The sequence below is a fragment of the Lonchura striata genome, chromosome 32, assembly GCF_046129695.1.
Source record: "Lonchura striata isolate bLonStr1 chromosome 32, bLonStr1.mat, whole genome shotgun sequence".
NCBI lineage: Eukaryota > Metazoa > Chordata > Aves > Passeriformes > Estrildidae > Lonchura > Lonchura striata.
Genome location: NC_134634.1, coordinates 4325254 through 4343701, shown reverse-complemented (window position 1 = coordinate 4343701; position 18448 = coordinate 4325254). Strand labels below are relative to the sequence as shown.

At 57.6% G+C, this 18448-nt stretch overlaps 2 protein-coding genes across 2 annotated transcripts; both read left to right on the top strand.

Annotated features, from left to right (window-relative positions):
* The first annotated feature begins 1059 nt into the window (after positions 1–1059).
* RAB11FIP1 (RAB11 family interacting protein 1) lies at positions 1060–14214 on the top strand. Its single transcript, XM_021535869.3, has 5 exons — positions 1060–1388; positions 4763–5205; positions 5378–6167; positions 10357–10462; positions 11340–14214. The coding sequence occupies exons 1-5, from the start codon at positions 1060–1062 to the stop codon at positions 11556–11558; spliced, it is 1887 nt and encodes a 628-aa protein (XP_021391544.2). The 3' UTR covers positions 11559–14214.
* A 658-nt stretch (positions 14215–14872) lies between these two features.
* Positions 14873–18414, top strand: BRF2 (BRF2 general transcription factor IIIB subunit). Its single transcript, XM_021535846.2, has 4 exons — positions 14873–15038; positions 15599–15658; positions 15868–16189; positions 17198–18414. Exons 1-4 carry the CDS (start codon positions 14885–14887, stop codon positions 18195–18197), a joined length of 1536 nt encoding a protein of 511 aa, XP_021391521.1. The 5' UTR covers positions 14873–14884; the 3' UTR covers positions 18198–18414.
* Positions 18415–18448: the final 34 nt, after the last annotated feature.

Sequence of the window (18448 nt, the reverse complement as noted above, 5' to 3'; positions counted from 1 at the left end):
CGTGCACACACACCTACACACACCTGCACACATGTGTACACACCTGCACTCACCTGCACACACCTGCTCACACCTGCACTCACCAACCTGTACACACCTGTACTCACCTGCACTCACCTGCATACACTAACCTGCACACACCTGCACACCCGTGCACACACCCGTGCACACACACCTGCGCTCACCTGCATTCACCTGCACACACACCCGTGCACACACACTTGCACACACATGTACACACTAACCTATAAACACATACACTCACCTGCACACACCTGCGCTCACCTGCACACACTAACCTGTACTCACCTGCACACACCTGCACACAATCACCTGCACACACCTGGACACACCTGCTCTCACCTGCACTCACATGTACACACTTGCACTCACCTGCACACCCGTGCCCACACCCGTGCACACACACCCGTGCACACACACCTGCACACACGTGTACACACTTGCACTCACCTGCACACACCTGTGGTCACCTGCACACACTCACTAACCTGCACACACATGTACACACCTGCACACACTAACCTGCGCACACTTACCTGCACTCACCTGCCCACACCTGTGCACACTCACCTGTGCTCACCTGCACTCACCTGCACACACTAACCTGCACACACGTGTACACACCTGCACACACCCATGCACACTTACCTGCACTCACCTGCCCACACCTGTGCACACTCACCTGTGCTCACCTGCACTCACCTGCACACACTAACCTGCACACACGTGTACACACCTGCACACACCCATGCACACTTACCTGCACTCACCTGCCCACACCTGTGCACACTCACCTGTGCTCACCTGCACTCACCTGCACACACTAACCTGCACACACGTGTACACACCTGCACACACTAACCTGCGCACACCTACCTGCTCACACCTGCGCTCACCTGCAGGCCCCGGGCCCGCCCCCGGGCCCGCCCGCCGCGCTCTCGCGAGAGGGGCGGGGCGGGGCGCCCCGGCCGCCGCCGCCGCCGCTGCCGGCCCGGCCCACTCGCGGCCGGTCGCCGGCGCCGCCGCTCGCTCGCTGCCATGGCGGGCCCGGCCCCGGGCTGGGCGCCCACCCACGTGCGGGTGACGGTGCTGCGGGCGCGGGGGCTGCGCGCCAAGGCGGCGGCGGGCGGCAGCGACGCGTACGCGGTGATGGCGCTGGGCCGCGACAAGTTCCGCACGTCGGTGGCCGAGCGGTGCCGGGGGGAGCCGCTGTGGCGGGAGGAGGCCACGTTCGAGCTGCCGGCGCGGCCCGCCGCGCTGCGCCTCACGGTGCTGCACCGCGCCCTGGCCGGCGCCGACAAGTTCCTGGGCCGCGCCGAGGTGGAGCTGGCCGCGCTGAGGGACGGCGGCGGCCCGCGGCACACCAGGTGCGAGCGGGCCCGGGGCAGCGGCGGCCGCCGTGCCCCACGGGAGCGGGGAGGGTGTGCTGTGCCCCACGGGAGCGGGGAGGGTGTCTGGGGTTCCTGTGCCCCACGGGAGCGGGGAGGGTGTCCTGTGTCCCACGGGAGCGGGGAGGGTGTGCTGTGTCCCACGGGAGCGGCGAGGGTGTGCTGTGTCCCACGGGAGCGGGGAGGGTGTCCGGGGTTCCTGTGCCCCACGGGAGCGGGGAGGGTGTCCTGTGTCCCACGGGAGCGGGGAGGGTGTCCGGGGTGTCCTGTGTCCCACGGGAGCGGGGAGGGGTGTCCTGTGCCCCACGGGAGTGGGGAGGGTGTCCTGTGTCCCACGGGAGCGGGGTGGGTGTCCCGGGGTGTCCTGTGTCCCACGGGAGCGGGGAGGGTGTCCTGTGTCCCACGGGAGCGGGGAGGGTGTGCTGTGCCCCACGGGAGCGGGGAGGGTGTGCTGTGCCCCACGGGAGCGGGGTGGGTGTCCCGGGGTGTCCTGTGTCCCACGGGAGCGGGGTGGGTGTCCGCGGTGTCCTGTGTCCCACAGGAGCAGGGTGGGTGTCCCGGGGTTCCTGTGTCCCACGGGAGCTGCAGGGAAGGATGGAGTGGCCCATACCGGGGGAGAGGTTTTTGGGGGGTGTCTCAGCCCCATGGCTCCCACGGAGAGGTTTGGAGGAGCCTGTGCACCCCTCGGAGGTGTGGGAGGGCTTCTGTGCCCCACGGGGGCTGGGGAGGACGCTGAGGGCTGCCTCTTGAAGGGGGTGAAGTTCTGTGAGGGGCTCCAGCTCCCCGTGGATGGCCCTGTTCCTCATGGGAACCTCTGTGCTCCTCAGGCATGGGGAGACCCCTGTGCCCCCGTGGCAGCCTGTGTGTCCCACGGTCTGGGGGTCACCCTGTGCCCCAGAGCAGTGGGGGAGTTCTGCTGGGGGACTCTTCTTCCCCACCTGGACCCCTGAAGCCCCAAAAATGCCCACGGGGTGACCCCTTGGAGCAGGTGAGCCCTAGGAGCCCCCAGAGCTGGGCAGTGCCTTCCCCTGGAAGAGGCTGGGGGCCAGGAGAACGCTGTTCCAGCCGGTCCTGCCTGGTCCTTGGCGTTGATTTTCAATCATTTCCGTGTGAGTGCTGACACTACCGAGGAAGCAGCCTGGCCCCCGAAACCTGCTGTCCTCGGGATGCTGCCTCCTTCCAGCAGGGACTGAGCGCTCCGACAGCCGATTATTTATTTTTGCTAGCAAACACTTGGAGCGTGCCAGGGTCTGGATAGTTCCACCTTCCAGGGGCTGACCCCACCGCTGTCAGCAGGGCTCCGAGCCGGGGCCGCTCCTGCCCAGCGCCAGGCCTGTGTCACACCCGCTGCTTTGAACACAAACACGGCCCGGTGAAACCCAGGGGTGGTGCCCGGGAGGGTTTTACTGGGAGTCAGCAGCCTTGTAATGTGCTGTGAGTCACCTTCCTCCCCTGCCTCACCTGAGCAGCGCCGCGGAGCCTGTCCCGCTTGCCAAGGCTTAATTAGGCCGCGGGTTCATTAAGGCTGTGTCAGACTCTGCTGTGTTTACACTGCAGAGCCCCTTGGTCAGCAGAGCTCAGGGCTGGTGCCTCGGGCTCCCAAGCGCGTTCCTTTGTGTCTGGGCAAAGGAAAATTGAGGGGGAGAAAAGAGGAAAACACAACTTTGGTACTCCTGGGGAAATTTCTCATGTTTTCAGTTGTTTCCAACCCTCGGTTTCCTGTTGGAAACCTGTTTTGTTCTTGCTGCCATGGTGATGTGTAGCCATAAAGGGCTAGTTTTATTTGGAAAATAGATGTATGTTGATTGACAGGTGCTTGCTAACACCATAAATGCCACTAATGAGATTTTTTTGTGGTCTGGGGGGTTGTCAGTCCATGATTTCCTTCCAGCCACTGCCAGGGGTGCTGCTTTCAGCCGGGGCTGAGCTGCTTTGCTGAACACGGTGTTTGCCCGTGGCTCCCGGGACACACAGGATCAATTGTGGCACCGAAGCCCTGCGAGTGCAGGATGCTCCTAGAAACCACTTTGGAACAAAAGTGTGCAGTGCTGGCTCATGTTAAAGGCAAAGGGGTTGTGATTCCAGGGCTGCTGCAGCTCCAGGGACTGGGCAAAGCCTTGATTTCCTGATTTAAAGCCCTTCCCTGGGTGTCTTCTAACCCCAGGCCCCTGACTGTCACTTAAGTGTTCATTTAGAGTCACAGAATCCGAGAATGGACCTTAAAGCCCATCTTGTTCCACCCCCTGCCCTGGGCAGGGACAGCTTCCACTAGACCTTTGCTCCAAACCTGGCCTTGGACACTTTGAGGGACAGGACAGACACAGCTTCTCCAGGATCAGGGCCTCACCACCCTCAGAGGGAAGAATTTCTTCTACTTTTCCTTTTGAAGTGTCTGTAGCAGATTCCTGAATCCATCTCCTTTGGTTATCCCCATTAATTTTGAATTTTCTCTGGAGCAAATCACCTTTTCCTGTTCTCTTTTGTTGTTTCCAGTATACCTTTGGAGGTTGTAGTGCAAATTCGATGGCAGGGCACATTTGCATGCTCTGTTTGCTGCCTTTATTTTCCCGTTCCAGCTTTGTGGGGAGGAAGAAACAAAGCAGTTTCCAGGCAGCCTTTCCTATGGGTTCTGTGGGGTTGGGAATGCTGCGGTTCCACCAACACACAAACCATCCTGGTGTGCAGTGCTGACCGTTCTCTGTGCTGGCTCAGATGTGGTTTGAGTGTCACCCAGGGGTGGTTGAGGGTGTGAGGGTGGTGGGATTGTGGTTTGGGAGGCGCTGGGCAGTGCCCACGCAGAGCTCGATGTTGGGGAGGGAGAGGGCTCTGGCTGAGCAATGTCCTTCCTGGTGCGTGCCAGTCACGAGCCTGGGGAGGTGAGTGGAAATCCCCAAGGTCTGGGAGGCTGGGGTTGGCTCTCTGGTGTTGATTAGGGGTTCCTTGGCTTAAGAGGCATTAAGGAGCTGGAATGAAAGGTATGAGGGCGTGGGATGTGTGTGCAGCTCTGAGGCTGCTGCTCTCGCTCCACTTCAAAGCCGTGGCCCCTGCCAGTGTCAGAAGGCGAGATGAAAGGGCAGAGGAGAGTGGCTGAGCTGAAATACAGGAATTCCATCTTGTGCCTCTGTTTTTTCTTCTTTTTTTTTAACCCTTCCTGATCTGGTTTTAAACCAAATCTTACTAATAACTTTCTGTTTACGATAAGGAATGTTTTCTTTGGCACCTGGGGCTGTGACCATGACATCACCATAAGATAAAAGGTTTTCTTTTCCTACACTGTGGGCTGATTTTTCAGCCATAAGCGCCCTCTGTGTTCTTAGTTACTGGTGGTTAAAGAAATCCTCTTGTTGCTGCAGGTGGTACAAGCTTCGCTCCAAGCCAGGGAAGAAGGAAAAAGAGAGAGGGGAGATCGAGGTGGATATCCAGTTCATGAGGAGCAGCATGACAGCCAGCATGTTTGACCTGTCCATGAAGGACAAGCCCCGCTCTCCCTTCGGGAAGCTCAAAGACAAGCTCAAGGGCAAGAGGAGCAGTGGCCTCTCGGACACGGCGTCGGAGATCGTCCCCAGCACCTCGCACTCCCCTGCTGACAGCGAGGATGAGGCTGTGGAGAAGGAGAAGAAGAAATCCAAGTTCAAAGCGCTGTTCTCCAAGCCTGGCCTGCAGAAGACGTCCCTGTCCCAGTCCATGTCAGTGCTGCCCACTCAGCAGCCCCTCACCCAGAGGGTTCGGCTGCGGCCCAGCGACTTCCAGGCGCAGTGGGATGAGGAGGAGCCCGAGACCTCTCCTGCCTCAGAACGTGAGTGTTGGCACAAAACCTTCCCCCAGAGGGTTCTTTACACTTTTCAGAGCACTGGTTAAATTCTCCTTTCTGAGCAAATCCATTGGAAGTCCCTGCTGGCACTGAGGCTGTCAGTAGTGTCAGAGAAAAGATTGTTCTCGCATCTTGAATTTTTCCATTTTTTTTCCAGGATCCTTTGAAAGTGTGCCGGAACAGAAGCCAGCTCCTTCTCCTCTGTTTAAATCTCGTAAACCAGCCTTTTTGGACAGTAGGCAGCTAACCCAAGGAACCACTAACCACACCAAAAAGGATGGCCTCTCTTTGTTCAGTGGCCTTAAATCCAAAAGTGATCCCATGTCCAAGTCTAGTCTGTGCATCAATGGCAGTCATATCTATATGGAAGAGACCATGACGAAGGACAAGACTCCAACCTCTTCCCCCTCTCCTCACAACCTCAGGAGGAAGCAGCTCTTTGCTTCAGAGGAGAACCTGTCCTCCAGGTCCATTAAATCACCTGAAGAGATAGGGAGAACCTCTCCTGGGCAGGCTTTCTCTGGGTCCACATCCTTGGAGACCTTCAAGTCCATGACTTTGCCATCATACAAACTGCTGAGCAGTGAGGAGCACCTGGACACCAGCGTTCCACCAAGCATCGAGGCTGTTAGAGAGACCAAAAAACCAGAGCACAAAAAGTCTGCCTTGCTCTCCCTGGTCACTGGGAAGAAGGAAACGGTGAAGCCCAGCGATGCTGAGATTATTCCCGACAGGACCCTGCAGAGTGAGGGTACAATTCCAGAAGAGAAGAGTGAAGAGGAGGCCAAATGCCCTGAAGCCCCAGCAGCTCTGGGCAGAAGGAGCCCGTCAGGAGACGCTCAGCACGTGGAGGAGGCCGTCACAACCAAGCAGCAGCTCGGCCCTTGTGAGGAGGAGTGGAAACCCGAGAAAGCTGCACCAGCCAAGACCAAAGCTGTGAAACCCAGGTGGGTCGCAGCTGCTGGCAGGAGTCGGGCTGGGCAGTGCTGGTGGCAGGGGGCAGCGGGCTGTGCCTGCCACACCTGGGCTCAGGTGCTGCTCTGCGGGTACCTGCGGGTTTTATGCTGGCGTTGGGTGCTCTGATAGCAAAGGGCAACTCCCAGGTTCTTCCTCAGAGTGAAAAGAAGATGGATGTAGGGGTGCTCCTTGTAAGTGATGCTGAAATAATGGTTCTCAAGCGCAGGAGGCACCTGGCAGGTGCTGAAGGGGTGAATTTTCTTGCTGGATCTCTTGCACAAACTAACTCTGTCTGAGCTGTGTGGCTGCAGCCTCCCCAGGGTCTGAAATGCCCGTTCTAACGTCTCTGCTTTCCTCTTCCCTACTTGGCTGTGGTTTTCCAAAGGGTAGCCTTGGAGCCCTCCTGCTTCTGGCATCGTTCACAGCAACACAGAGGGATTTTGTGCGGATTTGTACAGAAGGCTTTTTCGGAAATTCTGTTCTTTTATCCTTCATACAAATATATAAATTGTGTATGAGGTTTATTATATATATGTAGGTGTGCCCTACTAATACGGCTGTGTTTTGTGTGTGTCCCTAACTCTAACTCCTCCTTTTCAGTGCTTCTCAAGTTTAAGTTTCTTTCCTGTGTGTTTTACATACTAATAAACCTGCTTGGGGTGCAAAGAGACAGTGCTTAAAGCAGCAAAACCAAGCTCTGCAGCAGGAGAGTTGTGACATAAGCCCTGTGCTTGGTGAAGGTGCAGTTAAGGATGTAAAGTCTCACAGACAAGGGACCTCTCTCTGAGGTCTCTTTAAGGTGTAGCTCATCTCCAGTGGCAGCTTGTCTGTTCCTGCCTCATGTTGCATCTGCAAGTGACATGCGAGTTTTTTGTCCCTTTTTGCAGACTGGGCCTGTCTCCAGAGGAGGAACCCAAAGCCACGCTTCCTACTCTTGCACCTGACCCCCTCCCTGCTTTTCTCTCTGTGCACCGTATCAGCAGTGCCAATAATCCTTTTATTTCTGAAGTGGGGCAGACAGTCCAAGTGCCAGACTCTGAAAACATCACTGGTTCTCCTGCTTCTCTCACTTCTCCTGCTTTAGCTGCAGAGCTCTGGAAAGACAAGAACCCTTTTACTCCTGAGTGGGACAGGGCATCCAGAGCCCTGGATCCCAGCAGCATCACCCACTTCCCTTCATCCCATCATCCTGCAGCCTCTGTTCCCAAAGTGCCTCTTCCTGGGCAGGTCTCTGCCAGGGGAAATAATCCTTTTGCTGCTGACTGGGGGCAGGGTTCTGAGGGCTCTGAGGCTTCCTGGGGTCTCTCTGGCCCACACACACCTTCTGTCCCCTCTGACTGTCCTCTCAATGACAACAATCCCTTTGTGTCCAAGCGTGGGGGACAGGCAGCACCAGCTTCCCAGGCTGGCTCTTCCCCTTCCTGCCTTCCTGGTGGGGAGGACTGTTCTTCTGCAGGACACTCTGCTCATGGTGCTTCAGGGGGCTCTGCAGATGTGGCTTTAACCAGTGATGCCACAGCTGTGCCAGGCCCTCTGGGCACCTTATCTCACCCCCCTTCAGGCCCCCCTGGGCTGGCTCCAGAACCACACCGGGATTCTGTTTGGCTTCAGCCTGAGGATTCTTCAGAAAGCAGCAAACCAGGCCGTGGGAAATCTGTGTCCTTTGTCCGTGGGGAATGGCAGGGTGTTCCATCAGGTGATGTGGGTTTGGGTGGGCAGGAAGGTGGAGAGCAGCCCCTGGATTCCAGTGGGAGGTTACAGGTGGGTTCAGGGGCAGCAGGAGAGCGAACAGAGTTTGTGCGTGAGCTAGGAGCAGGGGGTGACCCATGGACAGAACTCTCTGGGGACAGCACTCATCCCACCTGGAACAGTGATGGAACAGCTGTGGAGGTCACTGGTGTGAGCACGGAGCCCTGCACGAGGGGTGACAAAGGCTTTGTGTCTTACTCTAAGTACAGTGACAGCCTCGTGCCAGAGGCTGACCAGGCACCATCCCCCAGGAGCGAGCTCAGGAAGGAGCAGGAGACCTGTGGTGGAAAGCAATGGGCAGAATCTGTGCCCGTGTTAGAGCCCCAGGCACCTCCACCTGCTGGAAAGGAGGCACTTTCTCAAGTCCAGCCAATGCCAAGAGCCTGCACAGTGTCCCCTGGGGAAGGGGAGCCAGGGAGGGCTGGCAGTGAGGTCCTTGTGCCTCCAAAGCCAGCCCCACGACTGGCTGTACTGCTGAGGAAGTCCCCAGCCACTCCCCAGGCTGAGCTAAGGGCTGATGTTCCTGCATCAGGGGATGCTGCAAAATCCACCCCAGGGCTCCCGTTCCCTGAAGCCTCAGCTGCTCGTGGGTGCCTCCCTCAAGGGGGCTCCTTGGGGACTGTCACCCCTGCAGTGGCACCCAGAGGTAAGAGCAGTGGCAGGCCTTTAGAACAGGAAGATGGTGATTTATCTGTCACTCTCACAAACGTCAGGTCTGCCATTCCTGTTCCCGGGGACCGGGGCTCGGCACCGGCCGGTCTCCCGGTGATCCCGGAGGGAGGCTCTGATGACGAGCTGCTGGGGGACTGCCAGGACACCTGTGGGGCCACTGCAGGTGACAGAGGTGTTCTAGGGAATGGAGAGCAGCCCCGAGCTTTGACACCTTTGCATGGAGAGCAGAGAGAGCTCTCTGATAGCTCTGCTGCTGCTCTGGGAGGAGGAGCAGGAGCCATTCCTGGTGCCTGTGAGCCAGGGAGTTTGGCTGTGCTGCCTGCTGCAGTGGGTGCTCCCAGGGTCTGTGTCCAGGGAGCTGACTCAGGCTTAGGTGTGACATCTCATTCCAGGGAGTGTGACAGTCATTCTGGGAGACAAGAGCTGGAAAGGAGTGCAGGTGCTGATGAGCGTGCAGAGTGTGACTTCTCTGAGCCTTCTGCTTTCTCTTCCTCCCTGTCAAGTCCTTGCCAGCCCCGCTCTTTCTCTCATTCCCTTCTCTCTGACACCCCGAGTCGTAGAGCAGAGTCTCCGAAAAAGCCAACAGCCGAGGGCTTCGCAGATAAAGCGGGAAATTCGGGCAAGAAGAAGCTTCTCCAGGCACGGGTTTCACCCTCTGAAACGTTCCCTAACCAATCCCCACGGGGTGCTGAAACCGTGTCTCCCCAGCACAGGTGAGGCGTGTGGGGATCACAGCAGGTACCTCCGTGCAGGTGGGAGCTTTGCTGTGCTCTCTGGGTGCAGATCTGTCCCTGAGGCTGCTGGATCAGACCAGGACAGCCCTGACTTCCCCTGGGGCTGTGTCTGTCAGGGCTGGCTGCTGTCACCCAGTGCGGGGTTGCTGCTGGCTCCAGGAGGGTCTGTGCAGCTCCTCGGGGTGCCCAGGGGAGCAGCTGCTCCTCACAGCTCTTGGGGGAGCTTAGGGAAATGGAGTCACTCCATCCCACTGGCCAGAGGGCCTGAGCTGTTTGTCAGAGAGGGGGAAAGGACACCTGATAAACGTTTCCTGGCTGAGCAGGCTCCTCAGGGATCACCAGCCCTGCTGCAGCTCAGGCTGCTCCTGCTGCTGCAGCTCCTGCTCTGTGGGAGTGGTGCCACTGCCCTGTCAGCCCTCGAGCCTTCACCTGCAGTGCTCTGCCTGGGGTCTAGGACACCTCTGGGACAGCATTTGCTGGAATAGAAGGAAAATTTTGTTCCTGTGTTAAAATTGGTGCTGTAAGTCTGTGCAGGCAAATAATGACAGCACTTCCTCACAGCTGGTGATGTCAGTTCAGATTGGACATGGCATAGCACTTGTCTCAGGACAGCAGAAGTATTTGGTATGTTGTAAGATCACAACTATGTTCTGATTAGGAAAGTCAGGCTGAAATACCAGTTTCTGAGGGATGAGAGTAGCTGCCCCGTGTTCTGTCTCCTCGTGTAGCCTGACCTGGCTTTTCTTCCATGACACACAGAGGATGTATTTTCCTTCCTGCTGCTGCTTTATCTCCAATGCCTTAAGTCAATAAAGATAGTAGAGAACTGGAAAATACTTACAAAACCCCTGTGGCTTAGAAATACCTTGTCTTCTTTAAACTGAATTTCTTTTCTGTCAGGACATAGAGCAGGGAGGGAATTGTCCCCAATTTCTTGCTGTATTTGTTCTCAATCTAAAGATCTATGTCATGCTGCTGTTACCTCTTCTGCCTGAACAGCAGGACCCTTTTTTTCCTGTTGCAGACTCCATCCTGTGAAGCCAATGAATGCCATGGCTAACAAGCCTCAGAGCAAGAACTTGAATGTCATCAGCACCATGAATGAAAAGCTGCTGGAAATGAGTGTGAAGGTATGGAGGGAAGTGGCACTTTGACTGCCCAAGCTTTGATTTAATTGAAGAGTTTGTGTATTCCAGATAGCTGGGCCAGGAACATCCTTTTGGTCAGCCCTCAAGAGTGGGATCGTTCCTTAAATGCTTATTTTCTTGCAGACTGACCTATAAGAGAGCCGGGCTCGTGTTTTTGGGGGCGCTTCTCAGGCACAGCCACTTCCTTGGAGCACAGTCGTGCAGCTGGGTCAGCATTGGGACTGAGAGGAGCTCTCAGCATAATCCTGGTCTCAAGAGAGACCTCCAGGCTTGAGGCACAGCTTCCCTGATCCGAAAGGCTGGGAGCATCCCCGGGTCAGCAGGGAAAATCACGGCTCCCCTTATGGTCTGTCAGGGTTTTTTTGGGAAATAGGGAAGTTAGAACTGAAATAACAGCAGTGCCTCCTTCTGGTGAGAGGGGAGGGGATGGGAGTTCAGTGATTCAAACTGCCACGCTGCTGTTTCAAGGGGGTTGAAAACTTGCAGTGGGTGTTGTGGTGTTCTGATTCCACCTAAATTGTGTGCGATGCCCCACGGGGGCCTGTTGTGCTCACTCTCCCTGCCTGGGCAGTGTTCTGGGAGCTGGAGGAATCAGCAGAAGCTGCCCAGTACCTCTCATGCTGTGTGAGGTTTAAAACCAGATTTTCCAAAGGAATGGGAAGAAACAGCAAAGGCCTGGGTGGGCATTTTGTGCTGTTTACCATGAATTTGGCTTTCCCAGAGTGCACTGAAGCAGCTGTTTTAAGCTTTACCAGGTTTGTTTGGCAGCAGCTGTCACCGTGCTGGTCTGTGTGTTGTGTGTCTGGTTTGGAATGTCCTGTGCCTGCTCTGACCCTGCCTTCCCTCCCTCCCTCCCAAGAAATACGATCCCTCAGACCCTGCCTATGCCTATGCTCAGCTGACACACGATGAGCTGATCCAGCTGGTGCTGAAACAGAAGGATACCATTACCAGGAAGGACCTCCAGGTGCGGGAGCTCGAGGACTACATCGACAACCTGCTTGTCAGAGTCATGGAAGAAACCCCAAACATCCTCCGTGTTTCCATGTCTGGCAACAGAAAAGCTGGGAAGATGTGAAGGGTCTGGGGGCGTCGGTGGGCAAGGACTGAATTCCCCCAGAGGAGGGTGAGGAGCTGGTGGTGCTGGGTGTGCTGCTCACAGAAAATGACCTTTTCCTGTTTCTGCCTTGAGCAACCCTTGATTGATTAATAGTTCCATCAGGTGTTGTCATGCAGTCACCTTACCATATTTATTTTTTTTTTCCTTCCCATTATTTGGGGAGGTCAGGCATTAATCCAAAGACTGGTTGTGATGGGAAGGAGGAGGGTTTTTGTTGTGTTTTGCTTCCCAGCAAGGCGCTGATGATCCTTTAGGATGATTTTTTTAAATGGTTTTGTTTTGTAGCAGCTTTTAGAGATCAGTTACTTTTTTTTCCACATCTGAAGTTGTAGTGCAATATGAATCCTTGTACAGTAGAGCTTGAGGATTTGATTGTTTTTAAAATAATAATTAACTACACTGGATAAGTCCAAAGATGGCCCAGCTTCGGACCTGGGCTGTAATTTGAAAGGAATGAAAGTTGACCATAAGCTGACCAAATCTCAGTTCATCTCATCGAGTGGACATTCCCAAGAGTCCTTCAAGGGAAAGTTGACAGGTTTTTTGGAGTAGGAGACATTGAGGTCCACGGTACGTTTCTACCACAGGAATGGCACCAATGGATTTAGGCCTGAGGTACATTTTAAATCAGAAGTTTTGCTCTTAGTGTCTTAAATTTCTGCTCTGGAGGCTGTTCAGAGCGGGCAGAGACTGCCCTGTGCTCTGCTCTCCCACTTTGTGCCCCGTGGGAGCTCTGTGACCATTTCCCTTTCACACTGCACGGAGGGAACAGAAATTCCTTGGGGTTTGGAGCTGGGGCTCACCTTGAGGGCCCTCCCAAGGTGAGGAGCCTTGCAGTGCTCCTGCTGTCAGTGCAGGCAGGGCTGGGGCTCCCCCCTGCTCTGGCTCCTTGCTGCTCCCTGGGGAGGAGAGTCTTGAGTGGCTGAGGGGGCTGGGGGTGCTGCACAGCCCAGAGCTCTGGGGGTCCTGGTGGGCTCAGGGGAGTTCTCCCCATCCCCTCAGTCAGGCTGGGGGTGCTGCACAGCCCAGAGCTCTGGGGGTCCTGGTGGGCTCAGGGGAGTTCTCCCCATCCCCTCAGTCAGGCTGGGGGAGCAGCCAGCACAGCTTCCCCTGCTGCAGACTGAACAGAGCTTTGTTTGCTGAGCTCTTGGCAGAGACCAAAACAGCAGATGCCTTTTGGGACCCCTGGGATTTGCCAGGGCAGGAAGAGTCCATGAAAGGCTTAGAGGGAAACTGGAAAACCAACAGAGCCCTGCAAAGGACCAAAGCTTCATGAGGAGCAAAGCTTCAAGCTTTCCAGCCCGAATTCTATGGAAATAAACACTCCTGCCTTTGGAAGTTGTTGGGTTATTGGGTCACTCCTGGCTCAGGGGTGAGTTTCTAACTCCATTTCTCTACAGGAAAGCACTTTATTGAGGGACTGGAGCAGCTGGAAGGACTCTCACCCTGTGAGCAGTCTGCTTACAATGTCACACACCACTGCAGATCTCAAATGCTGTATTATGTAGTGAGGAGCAGTTTGATAGATTTGCACAGAGATGTAAACATTTATTAGAAAAATCAAAGAAATTCTGTAATGGCATTTTTATCCTGGTTATCCCTGCTACCAAAGTCTGGAGCTTTACTGGCAGAGCTGTCCCTCATGGGCAGCCTGACCTCAAACAAGCCTTAGGAGCTGAGTCTTGCAAGACTTCAGGTACTTTTGTCTCATTTTAGTGTTATTTGAACAGTGAGGGCGTTCTCTGCTTTCTGCTGTGCCCTCTGCTCTGAGTGAAGGCAGCCTTGGTGGTGGTTTCATTCTGAGTGCTGTGCCTGGCCTTGCTGGAGCTGCTGCTGCCTCCTGTGCCTTCTCGAGCGAGGAAGATGAAGGATTGATTTGTTTCCTCCTCGTGCCTCTGTGGATCTCTGGACAGAGGATCCTGTACCTCACTGATAAACTTGTATTTTAGATTTTTTCTCCGCTGGGAAGAGTGACCTGCACAGAACCAAAGCAATAAATAATATTATTGTTCATAAAAGAAATAATGTTATGCTCTTAGCAGAGACGAAGCCTTAATGCTTGGGACAGCGGCAGCCCCAGCCATGGGTGTCATGGCAGCCCCAGCCGTGGGTGTCACTCCCATGGGTGCCGTGGCAGCCCCAGCCGTGGGTGCCAGCTCCCGTGGGTGCCGTGGCAGCCCCAGCCATGGGTGTCACTCCCATGGGTGCCGTGGCAGCCCCAGCCGTGGGTGCCAGCTCCCGTGGGTGCCGTGGCAGCCCCAGCCATGGGTGCCAGCTCCCCAGGGCTCCTCTGTCCCAGGGGCTGCAGCTGTGGCACCTCTCCCTGAGCAGACCCATGGCTGGGGCACGGGGGGCTCACAGTTCTCCACTTGCCCAGCCCCAAAAACGTCGCCCAGCCCTCCAGCCTCGTTTATATTGTCAACACTCGTTAAAGCCTTTGGTGTGAGGGGACTGGCATTTTACATCCTCAAGGGCCTTAAGAACCAAATGTATTGTTTATTATTGAAGGATCCAATGCATGTTCCCTGTTTGTACTCCCTGCTTTTAGCCCAGCTGCTGTTTTTAGACACCTTTTGGTTTTACGGAACACTACAATAAAGACACCTCAAACGCAGTGCTCTGGCCACCGTGTCTTTGCTCTGGAGTTTAGAAGGGTTTTATCCCCTCCTCGTGCCTCTGCTCATCCTGCTCCCGGCGTTCCGGCCTGCTGTCATCCCTGCGCCATCCGGTGCTGCCTGCAAACCCCTCGCGGGGTGGGGGAGCCTGACGGACGGGCGGGTCCGCAGCTGCAGCGCCGGGAGTTTCTGCCCTCACGGCAGCGCCGGCCTCGCGCTGCGCCGCGGACGGGAGGGGGCCCTGGGGGCCCTGGGGCTCCGCGCCGCGGTGCTTCCCGTTCCCCGCCGGGAGGACGCGGCCTCCCCGGTGCCATGGGAGCCCTGGGGCTCCGCGCCGCGCTGCTTCCCGTTCCCCGCCGGGAGGACGCGGCCCCCCCGGTGCCATGGGGGCCCTGGGGCTCCGCGCCGCGCTGCTTCCCGTTCCCCGCCGGGAGGACGCGGCCCCCCCGCTGCCGCTCCCCGCGCTGCCCGGGGCCGCCGTCCCGGCCGGAACGCAGCGCGCGCCGGCGGCGCCTCGGCCGGGCGGGCGCCGGGACGGACCGCGGGCGGCGCCGCTATTGGTGGGCTCGGGGCGGGCCGCGCCGCTATTGGTGGGCTCGGGGCGGGCCGCGCCGCTATTGGCTGTTGGCGGTGCGCCCGCCCCAGCGCTCCCCCAGCGCGGCGGCGGCGATGGCGGCGCGGGGCCGGTGCCCCGAGTGCGGGTCGGCGTCGCTGGTGGAGGACGCGCACTACGCGCAGCAGCAGCTGGTCTGCGCCTCCTGCGGCTGCGTCCTGTCCGAGGGGCTCCTCACCACCACCTACACCGACGAGGAGCATCTGCGGGGTGCGGCACCGGACCCGGGAGCGTCCGCGCTCGGGGTGGGGGTGCAGGACCGACGGTCCGCGGCTCGTTTGGGCCTTTCCGAGCCGGTGCGAGAAGCGAAGCGCTCCCCGAGCTGTGTTCGGAGGGGCCGTGCCGGGCACTCGCGGCTCAGGCCGGCCGCTCCCGCTCCCTCCATCCCCCAGCACCAGCGGGGTTTTCCAGCCCGGGGCACACCCGCAGCACTTCCCGGACAGGGTCTGGCTTGGAGCCGGTGATGAGCTTTGAATTTAAACTGGAGGATCTCTTATTGTCAAAAGAGATTATTAGAATCCCATTGAAATCTCTTAGAAGAGCTTTAAAGGCAGCGGGGCAGCCCCGAGGCCGTTGCCTGGCTCTGTCTGGAGGGAATTCCCAGCTCAGAGGAGATCCAAGAGCTCGCTTTTACCTGTGCTGCTCTAACTCAGCGCCCTCAGACAGTTCTGGTCGTTGCAGTCCGGTTCTGTGGGCATCTGCTGGCCCCAGATCCATGTCTCTGTGCCTGGATTCCCCTCAGGACTGACTGATCCACCCCTGTTTTCCAGAGGTCGCCTATTCCCAGAGCACTGGCCAGAAGGAGCAGCTGAGCCGCTGCCTGCAGCGAGGTGAGAGCAGCTCCTGACCCCCCCTCCTCTCTGCCTGCCGCTCCAGTTGTTTCACCTGGTTCTAGTGGTGAAAAAGTGCCCCAAACCCCTGGAGCTGAGCCGGGGGAGGGCACTTGGTGCTGCCTGCCCTGAGGGCCTGGGAGGGGCTTTAGTTCGGGCTGGGTGAGTGTTGTCTGCTGGACTTCCTCACTCCGAGTGTGACCCCGCAGGGATCCGGAGGGTCCAGGACCTCTGCAAGGTGCTGCAGCTGCCGGCTGTATTCGAGGAAATGGCCGTGTCCTACTTCCAGAGGGCTCTGCAGCTCCCCGCCTTCCACCTGGTCAGCCTGGAGAAGAAGGAGCTGCTGGGAGGCTGCTGCGTGTTCGTGGCGTGCCGCCAGCACCGCTGGCCCCTGACCATGGGCACCGTGTGCTCCCTGCTCTACGCCCGGCAGGAGCTGTTTGCCAGCGTCTTCCTGAGCCTGCAGCGGGAGCTGGGGCTCTCGGTGCCCGCCCTGAGCCTGGCAGACCTGGTGACAACGCACCTGAACAGGTGAGAGGGGCTTTGGGGCCCTTGTTTAGCCTGGCTGGATGGAGGGGCTGGGGTGTGGCCGTGGGCAGGGCTGAGCTGTGGCACAGGTGTGTGCTCAGGCTGGGCTGGCTTTTGTCCCTCCATGTCACACCTGGGCTGTGATTCTCAGTGTGGAGAGGGCAGAGGGGGCTCGGGGGCACCATGGATCATGGGATCCAGGATCTCTGGGGCTGGAAAGAATCTCTGAAGCTGTTGAGTCCAGCCCGTGCCCGGTGCCCACCTTGTCACCCAGCCCAGAGCACGGAGTGCCACCTCCAGGGATGGGGACTCCACCCCTTCCCCCAGAGAACCCTTCCCATAAAAAACTGCTCCTGGTGTCCAGGAGTGGCAGCCAGGGCAGGAGCAGGGTGTGTTTGTCCCCGAGGCTCCCCCTTATCGCTGGCTGGGGGCTGTGCACAAATCACCAACGGGACGGGACTGCTGTGGAACACATCTCGAGCTGTTTATTTCCCAGCATCAATCTCATTACATGATTATGGCAATGGGAAGGTGCCAGCAGCTCACATCCTAGGCAGCAGACTAAGAACTTAATATTACAATTTGCTTTAAAAGCTTTTTGACCAATCACACAAAACAAAAACATAATGACAGTAGTTTTACCTAACCACCATAAACACACGTACCTTTGGTTAAAATAATGCTTCCTGGTTTCAAATACAATACTTACTTATAAGCCTTAAGATACAATGCACAGAGCTCCATTATTAAGCTTAAAACTTCTTAATATCTCACCAGAGATACTTTTCTACAACTTAGAGTTATTCTACCCAAGTGTTAATACACAGACCATTGCTCTATTTATCCTTTCTTTCTACTTCTTGTATAATTGTTCTGCTGACAAATCTTATAGCTACTGCTTAGCTCTAATCACCATCCTGCTGTCTCTAAAGCCTGCCTTTTACAACACTCCCAAACCCCTCTGATTTAAAAAATCCCACACCCCTGAGCACAGCCCCTTCGCCCCCGCAGCTTCCGGCTGGTGCAGCCCACGGCCAGCGTCCCCGCGCCCTTCCTGGAGGACAAGGAGCAGCTGCTGGCCCGCACCTTGGCCATCGTGGAGCTGGCCAGCGAGACGTGGCTGGTGACCGGCCGGCACCCCGTGCCCCTGGTGACGGCCGCGGCCTTCCTGGCCTGGCAGTCGCTGCGGCCCGGCCCGCGCCTGCGCTGCCCCTTGGCGCGGTTCTGCCGCCTGGCAGGGGTGGACCTGCCCCCCCCGGCCCACCTCCGGCTGGCCGAGCTGCTGGACATCCTGCTGGGAATGGCCTCCCAGCTCTCCTGGCTGCGTGCCTTCTGCTTGGACAAGAGAACGGTGGTGAAGCACATCGGGGACCTGCTGCAGCACCGGCTCTTCCTGCTGAAACGCGCCTTCAGCCAGCAGGACGGGCAGGGCCAGCAGGACACGGCCCCGGGCCAGGGCTCTGGGAGCCAGGGCTCCCTGGATAAAGACTCTCTGAGCCAGGACTCCCCAGGCCAGGGCTGCCCAGGCCAAGACTCTGGGAGCCAGAGGTGCTCGGGCAAGGACTCTGTGAGCCCAGGCTCCCCAGATAAGGACTCCCTGAATAAGGACTCCCCAGGGCAGGACTCTGTGAGCCAGGACTCCCTGGATAAGGACTCTGTGAGCCAGGGCTGCCCAGGGCAGGACTCTGTGAGCCAGGGCTCCCTGGATAAGGACTCTGTGAATAAGGACTCCCCAGGCCAGGGCTGCCCAGGGCAGGGCCCCCCCAGCTCTCCTGCGGTGGCACAGCAGCAGGGCTGTTCCTCAGCAGGGAAGCAGCAGCGTGGGGGCAGCCTGAGGCCCCTGCTCCCTCCCTGCCTCCTGCGGCCCAGGAAGAGGCCGCGGCCGGCAGCTGCGAGCGCTCCGGCCGTGGCCCTCACGGGCGACGAGCCCATCTCGGACAGCGAGATCGAGCAGTACCTGCGGAGCCCCGAGGAGATCCGTGCCTTCAGGAAGGCCAAGGCCTGGCCCTGAAGGTGGCCCTGGCCCGGAGGGACGGTTTTGGGACCAGAAGTGTGAAGGCCACCAGGGACGGGGTGGTTGTGCTGCAGGGACAGTCACTCTGGGAATGAGGCTGGGCTGGGTCCTCCTTAATGTGCTGGACCAAAATGGGCTTTTTGTGGAGTGACTTCTTCAGGTCATGTTATGTTTCTGTTATAAGTAAATAAAAGTGCAGGTGCCAAGTTTTCCATGGCAGCCTCACCTTGGACTTCTCATTCTTCATC

What these genes read in the sequence shown, in the direction of transcription:
- BRF2 (XM_021535846.2), top strand. Translation starts at nt 14,885, where the DNA reads ATGGCGGCGCGGGGCCGGTGCCCCGAGTGCGGGTCGGCGTCGCTGGTG. An exon ending in GAGCCGCTGCCTGCAGCGAG is followed by an intron (nt 15,659 to 15,867) that starts GTGAGAGCAGCT and finishes GTGACCCCGCAG; the next exon opens with GGATCCGGAGGGTCCAGGAC. An exon ending in GTGACAACGCACCTGAACAG is followed by an intron (nt 16,190 to 17,197) that starts GTGAGAGGGGCT and finishes TCGCCCCCGCAG; the next exon opens with CTTCCGGCTGGTGCAGCCCA.
- RAB11FIP1 (XM_021535869.3), top strand. Translation starts at nt 1,060, where the DNA reads ATGGCGGGCCCGGCCCCGGGCTGGGCGCCCACCCACGTGCGGGTGACG. An exon ending in ACCAAAGCTGTGAAACCCAG is followed by an intron (nt 6,168 to 10,356) that starts GTGGGTCGCAGC and finishes TTCCTGTTGCAG; the next exon opens with ACTCCATCCTGTGAAGCCAA. An exon ending in TGCTGGAAATGAGTGTGAAG is followed by an intron (nt 10,463 to 11,339) that starts GTATGGAGGGAA and finishes CTCCCTCCCAAG; the next exon opens with AAATACGATCCCTCAGACCC.